Source organism: Hemiscyllium ocellatum, chromosome 13 (assembly GCF_020745735.1).
Source record: "Hemiscyllium ocellatum isolate sHemOce1 chromosome 13, sHemOce1.pat.X.cur, whole genome shotgun sequence".
In the NCBI taxonomy this organism is placed as follows: domain Eukaryota; kingdom Metazoa; phylum Chordata; class Chondrichthyes; order Orectolobiformes; family Hemiscylliidae; genus Hemiscyllium; species Hemiscyllium ocellatum.
In genome coordinates this window covers 38,478,420-38,491,039 of record NC_083413.1, presented here as the reverse complement: position 1 = coordinate 38,491,039, position 12,620 = coordinate 38,478,420, and the positions used below count along the sequence as shown (strand labels likewise).

General features: G+C 38.0%; 1 protein-coding gene across 1 annotated transcript in view; it reads right to left on the bottom strand.

The window, feature by feature from the left end:
* LOC132821515 (endothelin-converting enzyme-like 1) overlaps nucleotides 1–12,620 on the bottom strand; it is a 118,361-nt gene that overhangs the window by 60,618 nt on the left and 45,123 nt on the right. Inside the window, exons 3-5 of the mRNA XM_060834121.1 lie at nucleotides 3,704–3,814; nucleotides 1,189–1,281; nucleotides 969–1,093 (exon numbers count right to left, since the gene is read on the bottom strand). Coding sequence (XP_060690104.1) covers nucleotides 969–1,093; nucleotides 1,189–1,281; nucleotides 3,704–3,814 — 329 coding nt within the window. The remainder of the gene's footprint in view (nucleotides 1–968; nucleotides 1,094–1,188; nucleotides 1,282–3,703; nucleotides 3,815–12,620) is intronic.

The following is a 12,620-nucleotide window of genomic DNA, read 5'->3' as shown; positions in this document are numbered from 1 at the left end:
TGAAGCAGCTTAACATAATGAGATATAGCAACCCATTGAAAATCAAACAAAACAGCAACTAAATCACAGTTTTAGTGTTTGTGTTGTAATCAAATTGATAGTCTTCACAAGAAATAGAAGGTCTATTGCTCAGAAAGGAGAAATAGGAAGATTTTGAAATTATAACCCATAATTTTTTTTTCTAGGTGCTACTAATATTGCATTCTGTTTCAAGAACAATATCTATGTGTTACTGTCCTGATTTTGTATTTGGCTTAAAGGATCCAGTTCTTTAAACACATTGTAATCAGTTTGTTTATGAAGACTCAGAGAGCTAACTCAAATGTTCAGCTCCCTGGATTAGTATTGCTAAAATCTCAAATCTTATTCCAATATTGGAATCCGTGTTGTTATTGTTAGATCCTGGTTAACTTTAAATTGCAGCAGAAAGAGGGAAATTATAGACACGCAGCAGGCTGCACACTTGGAACTCAATGAGCCAAAGGGCCTCCTCTGTGCTGTGTGACTCTATGCACCACATAGCATCTTCTTGACTTGTCTGTTATTAAGCCTCAACATAATGTATAAGATATAGAGAATACCAGTGGTCTACTTATTTCATATGTGCAATATCAAGCACTTAGCTTAAATTCCACAACATTTACATGATTTATTTAACATCTGATTTCTACATATGAATGAAATATTCAAGGCATCTTGTGGAATAAGATATGCATTCCATTTGGAAGGAAAGTCTTCCCAAGTACTTATTAACTCAAGTTTCTCAGGTTCCCATTAATAAGCTAATTTTGTATTCCGATTACTATGAAGAATCTGGACGATATTTTAAGCTTGTTATACACAACATTTATATGAATTAAAACACTGTAATTACCAATCAAAGATAGACAAGGAAACTGGCAGAAATTGATTCCATGAAATAGCTCTGCAGCAATTTAAAAACATTTCATTGCCCTGGTACATTTTACCTTGGAGAAGTCTTTGATATAAGTTCTGAAACTCTCTGCATGTAATCAGTGGCAAGTACTACAATTTCTTCATCCTGTGAAAGGTTATCATGGAATATTCTGTCCAGTAAATGTTTCCATTGAACCTGTTAAATGTAAAAAAAACTGATGCTTTCATCCACAATTACAGGTGAGAGGATGAACTCTGCGATAACCCTTTCAATATAGTTAAGCTACTCACAGCTGGTGCAATGCGCTGCAACTCTCTCAAAGTGATTTTGTTGTACATAGTATTGATGTCTCTTCGCAGAGTATCCGATTCCGAAATTGTTATCTTTAGTTTTTTTTAGGGAACATAAATCAAATGAGATATTTCTTGAAAGTGCATTGTTACAACAAATAGTTTCCTTAAAATAACTGATTATTCACATTTCAAAAAACACAAATTCTTATTAGTTGATTATACTGACATAGCAGCAACCACAGTAGCAGTCCAGTTAACTCATTTCTCAAAAGCATTAGACTCTTTGCAATCCAAGTTTAATCCATCATTATGTGGACTGTTCAATTTGGTCCTGTGTAGAAAACAATGTTAAACCAACAACACATGATTTGAGGCAGAATTCCCAACACATGCCGTCTATATTTGTACACCGCATTACTGGATCAAAATGCATTTTCAGGGGGTGTATGTTTTTGCTAAAATTCTTCCAATTGTTTATTGCAATAAAATTCTGTTGCTACATGTTAGTTGTCTTCAAGCAAGTTTTGATTGACTTTTTTTCTTTCTCACACTGAAAACAAGATCGCCAATGAGCTTATTCAGAATTTATGAAATAGACCTGAAATTGGAATCATACAAGGGAGATCTCATAGCCCATGATGTCTATGCTGGCTCTTTAAAAGAACTAGTCACACTCCTCTGTCAAATTTTACTTTTCAAGTGCTTATCCAATCCTCTTCAAATGTTTCTGTTGAATCTGCTTCTACCACCCTTTCAGGTAGTACATATCAGACAGTGAATAAGATTATAAAATTGTTGTACTCCACTTTTAATTGTGGATATTATTGTTGGATATTGGCTCATTGTTCCATGAAATGGCCCTCTGGCTGCTTTTCCTACTGTACACTTCTCTTTCATTGATCCCAACATAGCTTAATTATATTTAACTGATATTTAAAAATATTGTTAGGCTATTCTGCGTTCATGGCAATTTCCTTTTGATCCAATGTAATAATTTAGCACTCAATCTAACAACAAATATATATATTAAGTGCAGACATACAGTTCCAGAGTGACTCAATCCCACCCACACTCACCCAGAGAAAGTACTTCCTCTCATCTCTGTTGCAAAAAGGTGACACCTAAGTTGAAAACAGTCCCCAGCTCTGCACTTATGCATGAGAGTAAACAGCTATTTCATATCTATTTTATCAAGACCATTCAGGATCTTATAAACTTAATCAAATCACCCCTCATTCAAGTGAAATTACACCCAGCCTGTCAAATCTTTCCCTATAAAACAACCAGCTCATTCCAGGCATTAACCTGATCAAGCTCTTTAAAATCTGATTGAAGATTTGTAGCTCGGGTATCCATTGTTGTGGTTCTGCTCGCCGAGCTGGAAGTTTTTGCTGCAAACGTTTCGTTCCCTGGCTAGGGAACATCATCAGTGCTGTTGGAGCCTCGTGTGAAGCGCTGCTTTGATGTTTCTTCCGGTATTTATATTGGTTTGTTCTTGCCGCTTCCGGGTGTCAGTTTCAGCTGTAGTGGTTTGTATATGGTGTCCAGAACAAACCAATATAAATACCGGAAGAAACATCAAAGCAGCGCTTCACACGAGGCTCCAACAGCACTGATGATGTTCCCTAGCCAGGGAACGAAACGTTTGCAGCAAAAACTTCCAGCTCGGCGAGCAGAACCACAACTGATCAAGCTCCTTTGAACTGCTCCCACTGCATTTACATCCTTCCTTCAAGAGATCAAACTAATAAGAGACCAAGAGTACACAGTATTTGAGATAACACTTTTGCTTTTATGTTCAATTCCTCTTGTAACAAAGACTTGAATGCCATTAATAAAAAGTTGAGGACCGAGTACAGCCCCCTGCAAGGCTCCACTTATCACACTCTGCCAATCTGGAAAAAAAAACACTTATACATTCTCTGTTGTTTTGCAGCCAGCTAATATTCTATCCCTGATAATATGTTACCCTTTATACATAGAACTCCTACATTGTGCAATAGTCTTTTATGTAGAATCTTGTCAAAAGTCTTCTTGAAATTCAGGTACTGTACATCAATTGTTTCACTTATATTCATATTACTTCTTCAAATGATTCAAATAAATGGATTAAACAGAATTTCACTATACAAAACCATGTTGACACTTTGTTTTGAATTTTTCCAAGTGCCCGGTTAAACCTCCTTAAAGATGAATTTGAACAAATTCCCCAAACAGATATCAAGTTTTCTATTTCTTGCCTGCCTCACTATCATGTTGTCGTGAATCTGAAGTAAAAATTGATTAATGCAAGAGTTCCATAATCCTAATGCCCAACAATATTTAGTAATATCTATTACATCCTAGAAGTGATTATGTATATTATTTATAGCATTTTTATAGCATTCCATTTGCCTTTTCTTATGAGCAGCAATTATAACTGTAATTAGGAGTGAAACAGGAATAATCAATTTAAAATACATACTTGCTGAAGCCTTATAGTAATTCATAGAATATCTGTTGTTTTACTTACATTTGCCAAGTGCATCTCTAACTGTAATATCTCTTCAGTCTTCTTTTTGGCATTATCTCCCCCGAGCAGACTTACTAATTTTTCCATCAGATCTTTGTATGCTATCAGAATCTGGTCAATAAAAAATGTGCGCCATTAATGGATAAAATACCAATAAAATATTGTAGTTTTTTCTTAAACAGAGCATTTTTCTTTTTCTTAAGGGTTCCATGATTCCTTCAAATCAGAATGAGGTGTGGAGTTATTCATAGAGTTTTTTTTAAGGTTTATAGAGAATTCTCTATCTCTGTGGGGTTCTGTGACCTGTTCTCTATCTGATTGCATAACTTACAAAATTTGTAAGTACTGGTTTATTACCACAAATAGAAATACCTTAAGAGGTCTAACAGAAATTTTACACAGAGAATCAACTGTGTCCAGAATTTTAACTTCAACACTTCTTTGCACCTGTAAATTCCCGCAATAGCCGGAAGAGGTCCTTAAGTGGCCATTAATTGAGGCAGATAAGCAGCGGGTACAGTGCTGCTGTCATACAGCTCACTTTTCCTGCCTGCCAACACATCCCCTCCCCCACATGCAACTCCCTACCATACCCTTACCTGTCTGCGCTGGTGTTGAGGGTGTGTAAAATTCCAACCTATGACACCATAGTTGCTGGACACTTCAGTATTCTTGCATACAATGTAGAAATTTTAAAAGTTCTGAACAAGCATTGAAAATTTACATAATGTTGCAACATGTTTCCACAGAAATAAGGTCTTATTTTAAAGTATGGATATATGAAATGCTATTAGGTGAAATAGGTAGCCAGAAACATTATCCAAATTCTTAAAAACTGAGGCATTCATATTTTATGTAGCGTAATTGTTCAAACTCTGATGTTGAAGATTGAAACTGGGGTTTTGTTTTACAGGTAGACTTGATGATTGTAAATGTTCTACATATAATAAGTCAGGACATTCAAAAGGTGATTTGCATTTTCTCAAGAGCCTTAGAGCATGATACTCTGCAATTACAGTGCATTGCACTCCCCATTTTAAATGGTGCCAACACTTGTAAGGAAGCCTGTTAGGAGGCAAAGACTAATGTTTGCAATTTAGTGAATGGGGACTTGTGCTTTTAATTTTATCTAGAGATGCAATAGCATCTGACAAAATACAGCACAAATTGGGTCTCCCTTGCTATCTGAACAATGAAAGCCACTTATATTTGTCTAAGTGCAATTAGCATTGAAAATTTGCCATCAGTTGCACTTTCTATCAGAGATGTTGCTCAAATCCAGTTCTTAGTGAGGCAATAGTTCAAATGTTTCCATCAGTTAAAATCAATTGTCAGTTTGACTCAAGGAAACTGAAAACAGGAGAGGAATGCAGAAATATACAAAGAATTTATAGCTCAAACAAAGCAATGTACATGATTTTCCCTCCATTACAGATTAAGAATAATGCTAAGCATGATGTCTTAATTGGGCAAAGGGCCAAGAATCTTGATTCTTACCATTCAGATAAACTGTGATAATTAAGTCCTGCCTGCTTAGATTGGTTGATGAGGTCAAATTCTAGCAATCAGGTAACAGAATACCAGGCAGCTTGCAACAATAAGAAACTGTGATAAGGACAAGTTACAAATTAGTAACTGTGGTGGTGGGGTACTGTTGTAGACTCAGTCTGGTAGGTGATCTGCAATTAGTTGGTGGAAGTGTGGAGTTGGGGATTCTGGGTTTTTCAGGGGTCAATCCCTGACATTGTAACGGTGACAGGATGATCAAACCTAGGAATTGCCTCATTTATAGAGTTATCGAGTCATATAACACGGAGTCAGACCCTTCAGTCCAACCAGTCCATGCTGACCATGATTCCAAACCAAACTAGTCCCACCTGCCTGCAGGTGGTCCACATCACTCCAATTTTTTTTATTCATATACTTACCTAAATGTCTTTTAAATGTTGTAACTGTACCTGCCTCCATTATTTCCTTTTGAAGTTCATTCCACACACAAACCATTCTCTGAGTATTCTTCTCTCAATATGCCCCCTTGTCTTGAAATCTCCCCCGAGGGAAAAGATGCCTGCCATTCACTTTATCAATCTTTAATTTAGTTGTCGAGGAAATAGTCAGAGTTATGGGGAGAAAATGGTATACTGGGGCCTGGTGGATTATTGAAAGTGATTGTGTGGTCTTGATAGGAGGTTTAAGGCAAATTATGGTCACTTTAGCCTTGATACTTGGAGGGTGCAGGGCCTACGGGGAAAAAACAAAGTAGAGACATGAAGAATAGAGGATAACTTGTGGGTCAAAGGCTACAAGTCATTCACATGAATGCAAGGTTGGGCAATTACCATATTGGCCTGAAAATCAACTAGATGAAATGCCAGTGTGGAAAATAGTGCCTCCAAATTGGGAAGAGTAAGTAACTGCCTTTTCTCAATGGGGTCAAGTGCAGCACTGCAAAAAGAACAAAGAACAAAGAAAATTTACAGCCCAGGAACAGGCCCTTTGGCCCTCCAAGCCTGAGCCGATCCAAATCTACTGTCTAAACTTGCCCCCCAATTCCTAAGCATCTGTATCCCTCTGCTCCCCACCTACTCATGCATCTGTCCAGATGCATCTTAGATGAATCTACCGTGCCTGCCTCTATTTTCTCTGCTGGCAACGTGTTCCAGGCACCTACCACCCTCTGTGTAAAGTACTTGTCGCGTGTGTCCCCTTTAAACTTTTCACCTCTCACCTTGAAAGCATGACCTCTCATTAATGAATCCTTCACCCTAGGAAAAAGCTTATCTCTATCTACCCTGTCTATATTCTTCATGATTATTCTCATTCAGAACGCCCTCAATCTCCTTTTTCCTAATGAAAACAAACCTAACCTACTTAACTTCTCTTCATAGCTAACACCTTCCATACCACGCAACATCCTCTCCAAAATGTCCACGTCCTTTTGGCAATATAATGACCAGAATTGTACGCAGTATTCTAAATGCAGCCGAACTGACGTCATGTACAATTTTAACATGACCTGCCGGCTTTTTTATTCAATACCCCGTCCAATGAAGGCAAGCATACCATATGTCTATTTGACCACTCTATCCACCTGTGCAGCAACCTTCAGGGTACAATGGACCTAAACTCCCAGGTCACTCTGCTCATCAACTTTTCCCAAGGCTCTTCCATTTACTGTATAAAGGTGAACCCCTCTATGCATTCATTATGACTATACTGATTAAACAATGCTATTCATTTGCCTCAATTCACAGTTAACCTAAATGTTAATTTTTGTGGGAATCCAGTTCAGAAATGCACTCATGAAGTAATCATTAGGTACATATTACGCCCACTGATTTCCAACTTGTGATCTCTCATCTCAAAAGATGAAATGGAACAAGGCACTTTTGATCACAGTTGCATCTCATCAATTACAGTCCCAAGGACTGCAAGCCAATGCACTATAGCTGCCATGTTCCCAAAAACAACAGGAAATTTACTGAGATGCAAGTTGCTTGAGAGAGGTTGTTTGGGAGACCAGAAGACATATGAGCAAAAGAAGGTCATTTGATGAATCTAGACTTTGCTGCCATTCAGTGAAATTATGACTGATCTGATGAGCCTCAACTCCATTTTTCTGTCTTTACGCCGTAACCCTTGATTACCTTACTGAGTGAAAATTTGTCCATCTCAGCCTTGAATATACTTAATAATCCAAAATACACCGCCCTCTGGGGTAAAGAATTCCACAGATTTATTGACCTCTGACAGAAGAAATGTTTCCTCATCTCTGTTTTAGATGGGCAACCCCATACTCTGACATTATGCCCTCTTGTCCTGGACTCTCTACGAAGTGAAACAACCACTGTGTCCATCCTGTCAAGACCCGTAAGATTCTCATATGTTTCAATAAGGCTGTCTGTCAATCTTTTCAATTCCAATGAGTACAAGCCAGACCTACTCAATGTCTAAAGAAAATCACTTCAGCCTTTTTTGAAAAAACATTTATCTAAACCACCGATGGTGCCAAACGAAAGTGATACTTGGCTAACCCCATGGATTGGAAAGTGTACCAAGAAGTCTTAGGCCTTTTTTTCAGAGTGCCACTTCATGCAACTTTCCCGCAAATCGTAAAATCATACCAACCATCAGTGGTGACATGCTAAATGCAGACAAGTACAAAGATTTTACAGGCTATTTCTTAAGTAGTCATTGTAATAAATTCATGTTAATAAGTGGATTGGGCCATGACTGTCTGAAGCTATCAATTTTAACCGGGAATATAAAAAGGAAATCCCATTGAGCAATCATTTAATTTGTTAGCAAATTCATTAGAACATAACAAAACAGGAAAAGGAGGAAAAAAAGATTATTTGATCCAGAAAATTCTCTCCATGATCTGGCCTGATGTTTAAGTCAGATCAAATCTACTATGTCCCCCAAACAAAAAAATCATTTACCTACCTCTTAGCCAAATCCCAGTTCACAATTAAATCAGGAATGAATGTGATTACCTCCTGAACAATTCACCAGAGAATTTACCACAAGTGGTGGCAGACTACTGCATAATTCAATAATTACATTTAAACTAATAGCTCCCTAGGCTGGTGCTCATGTTCTTCAATTCTTATGTTGTACTTTTACATAAAGTAATGCTTTACATCAACTTGTCTATTTATTAGATTATTTTAATAAAATTGAGTCAAAGCCACCTTAATTTTTATAACTGTGTAAATTTAAAATGCTCATGTTTTCTTCATTAGAAGAACATGAATCTGGAATCATTTTACTGCATTTCTCTGAAACCTCTCCACTGCCTCAAAATCATCTTTGTGTATGGTAATCATACATTGATGCAGTACTCATGAAGCTTTATAAAATGTCAGAATCACTTCCTTAGATTTATATTCTATGAACGTGCTTAGATATCAGGTCGTGTTATTTTTCTTTGCAGCTGGTGTCATACATTTTGCATCGATATCTGTCAACCCACAGTTTTTTTAATATGAAATGTCATTTATATTCTGAACAGCTTAAGTCTTAAGATTGAACTCTGACTCTGCTGATCACAACTGTCCAATTAGAAATACTACCATTGATCTATTTTAGCTTTTCAATTATGAAGTCAATTTATTATCCAATTTACAACATCTTCCTTTATCATAAATCCTTTCATTTCAGACATAAGTCTCTTTTGAGGCACTGTATCAATTGTCTTCTAAAATTTTAGATTTATTAATTCCCATCCACAAACTCTCTTACTTCTTATGTGCTTTAGGTGGTTAGAATGAACTCTTTTAGTGAGATTGCTCCATGTATTCTCAATATAGGTTAATTCTGAATTTGATTCTTAAATAATCTATGTAGACCTGTGTGCTATTCACAAAATTTTGCTCTTGAAGGACAATAAACTCTCTTGCTGTCATTTTGATGGTTTCATAAGTTTCAAACCGCTCACAAACTGTTGTAATGAGTTTAAGACATTGAAAGGAAAACTTAGGCAAAGTGTCAAAGATGAAATGAACAGACACCCAAGCCATGTAAATGAAACTCAAACTGGTAGATTATTTCAGCTGACCGATAAACTAAAAGTAAATCAGAGCAACAGTTTGACCAATGATGATGAATAGGAGTAGAAGGTGGTATTGAGGTAATGTCATTAGATTCAGAAATCTAATACCTCATGGGATGTGGTTTCAGATCCTGTCAGGGTAGTTGTTCATGGTCTAATTCAATAAACTCAGGAATTAAAAACAAGTTGATTAGTGATTATACAACCATTATTCTAAAAGTCTTTCTGATTTACTAATGCATTTTACAAAAATAAATCTGCTGTCCTTCCCTGATCTGGCCTGCATGAGATTCCAGACCCACGGTAATGTCTCTGTCTCTTAACAGCCCTCTGTATGGCCAAGAGAGCCAATCAGTTCAAGGACAACAAAGACCAGCCTTGCCAGTGAAATCCACGTTCCATACAAGAATGAAAAAAAGCTGTAGCCAAATATGTCAACAAAAACCAAGTCTGAATGTACACAAAGGTGGAAATATTAAAAACCCTTTCTCCATAGATCTGGTAAAATCCATCACTACTTTTCGCAAAGATAAAGAAAGACTTGCCTGTTTTATATATATAGTGTCCTTCCAGACTACCGAACTCAGCAGGACATTTTACAAAGTGTTTTTAAAACATTGTAATGTAAGAAATGCAACAGCCAATTTGGTCACTTCAAAGAACACCTTACAGCAATAAGATAATAACCAGCTAATCTGCTTTAGTCATTTTGGGTATAGAAGTTTGGGCGGCATGGTGGCTCAGTGATTAGCACTGCTGCCTCACAGCACCAGGGTCCCAGGTTCGATTTCAGCTTAGGGTGACTGTGTGGAGTTTGCACATTCGCCATGTGTCTGCGTGGGTTTCCTGCAGGTGCTCTGGTTTCCTCCTGAAGACAGGTGAGTTGGCCATGTTAAAATTGCCCACAGTGTTAGGTGCATTAGTCAGAGGGAAATGGGACTGGGTGGGTTACTCTTCAGAGGGTCGTTGTGACTTGTTGGGCTGAAGGGCCTGTTTCCACACTGTAGGGAATCTAATCTAATAACAATTGTCCAGGACTGAAAAATAATCTCCTCAATTTATCTTCAACTTGTACCATGTTCTATTCTCCATCCAACTGAAAGGGCAAGCAAAGTCTTGGTCACATATAGCATGTGCTACTTGAGACAGCACAGCACCTCTACATTGTTATATTGGGATGTCAGCCTAAATTATGTGCCAAAATTGCTGGAGCACAACATTCCAATAGAAATGTCATTCTGAAAAATGCTGTATTAGAAATTCTGAAGCCCTTACATAATAATGCACCCACAAAAAGAAATTTCATTTTGGATCTATTTTTGGCATAGCCTCTCACAAAGTGTGGAATTTACTCATATTTTTACAAAGCGTGTGACAAGCATGTTGGTTGCAAGATAACTCATCTGATTGCTTTATATACTTTTCTTCATGCTATGCAACCATCCAAGTGACCACCTTGTATTGGCATTAGTTTTCATTCTTTGCAGGAGTATTTTGCAAAATGAATTTTTAAGGCTCTCGAGATGTAACTTCAATGCAATTGAGCAGAACACTTTCACACTAATTATTAAATGTGCAACAGAAAACTGCATACCAATGTGTGGGATATAGGTAAAGCAGTGTTACTTCTGAAATCATAATTACTAATGCAAGGTAAATGAACTCACACCAGTGTATAATTGTTTCAGCCAAGAGCTGAGTTAACGAGAATGAAAACTATGTGAAGGAAAGATATAATTGTTTTGTATTAGCTAAAGTGTGCATACAAGAATGAAATGTGCCTGCAAACAATTGTAAATGTTACAGACAAATAGATAAGGTGCTGTGAGGGGAGGGGGTTAAGCTAGATATGCTGTACAAACAGCAGTTATAAGTATCTGTTTCCCGCTTCTGCCAAAACAAGAACAAACCACAATCAAGAGGTCATAAGGTCATAACAAGCAAGGAAGCAGATGGCAGTAAAGGAGGATATACCCAACAATGGACCACAGCAGGATATGGTCAAACGGCCTTGCGAGGCCAGAAATAAGCATTTTGTCACAGACAAGGTCAGATAAGGCAAGAGATAAACAAGAGTAATGGGCGCCGGTCTTAGAGAAGTGGGAGATGTAAACAGGGGAGGAGCAATGGGAAGAGGGAAGAGGAACGAATTACATATTGTGTACTTGTTGAATTCAGTGTGTGTGTGTGTGTGTGTGTGTGTGTGTGTGTCCCTGCCTTGTGGACAGTGGACACAACACCCCTCTTGCAAGAGTGTAATAAACGATACTACAGCTTCAGATCTTGTCTCGGACAGGAATTATTGAAGTGAGTGAGTGAGTTTCTCACAACTGGGGGCTCATCCGGGATATTCTTCCATCGCTGGGGAGGAGTGGCTGGTCCTGGGCACAGGGATGATGCGTCCCGTTCCCGATTGAGGAGCGGTCTCGTGTCTCAGTTTGGTCCGCTCCCTTGGGTGACTGGTACGAATCCCACAAGAGAGACATCTGAATCAGACAGTGAAAGGAGGTTGATAGGAAATATGGCAAAAAGGGGCCAGGCAACTCTGTGCACAGGCCAAGGTAAGAAAATTGACTTTTAAGTACTGCCATGGTGGCCGGGATTGAGTTTTAGTAGTTAATAAGGGACTAACGAAGGAACTCAATATGGGTTGTGCCGTGGGTGGGGAAAACTCCTCTGGGAAAACAAAAGAAAAAGGCAATGGAAATGGGGGCGGAGTCCCTTACAACATACCTCCAGAATGTCCGTTGGGCAGGATGTTGTGGAATTGGAAAAATAATACATGTACAAGGGAAAAAGATGATTAAATATTGTTGCTTTGTGTGGACAAAGGAATCCATTCTTCGTCCCGCCGTTCTCTGTCCAAAGTACGGGTCGGATGAAGACTGGGGGATTTGTAAATATTTGAATTTATATGTCAATGAAAAACAGCCTTACAGTCAGGAGGAATCTGATTATGCTTCAAGTTGGAAGGGCAAGTAGCTGAAGGGCCACTAAGCGTACACTTTGTAATTAAATCATGGCCAAACATTCAGAAAAATATTCAAAAGATAGAGGGGTGAAGCGAGGAGCACCTAGAGGTGTAGTTGTTGGAAGCTCAGAAAGTGTCTGTGGGATACGGTGTGTGTGAGACAAAGAGAGAGAGAGAGAGAGAGGAGCTATACAGCTGGTAGAAAGTTTAACCCTTTGTGATTTGGTTTGAATGCACATTTGTTTGTTGGTGATTGAATGTTTGTGCTTTGTTCCCTGGAGCTTGAGATCCAGGACTGTTTTGAATCTGATTTTTATTATGGAAATTTAACATGATTTCTTTTAAGATTAAGGATTTTACAGTGATTACGAAATAAAATGTTAACTCCTGTT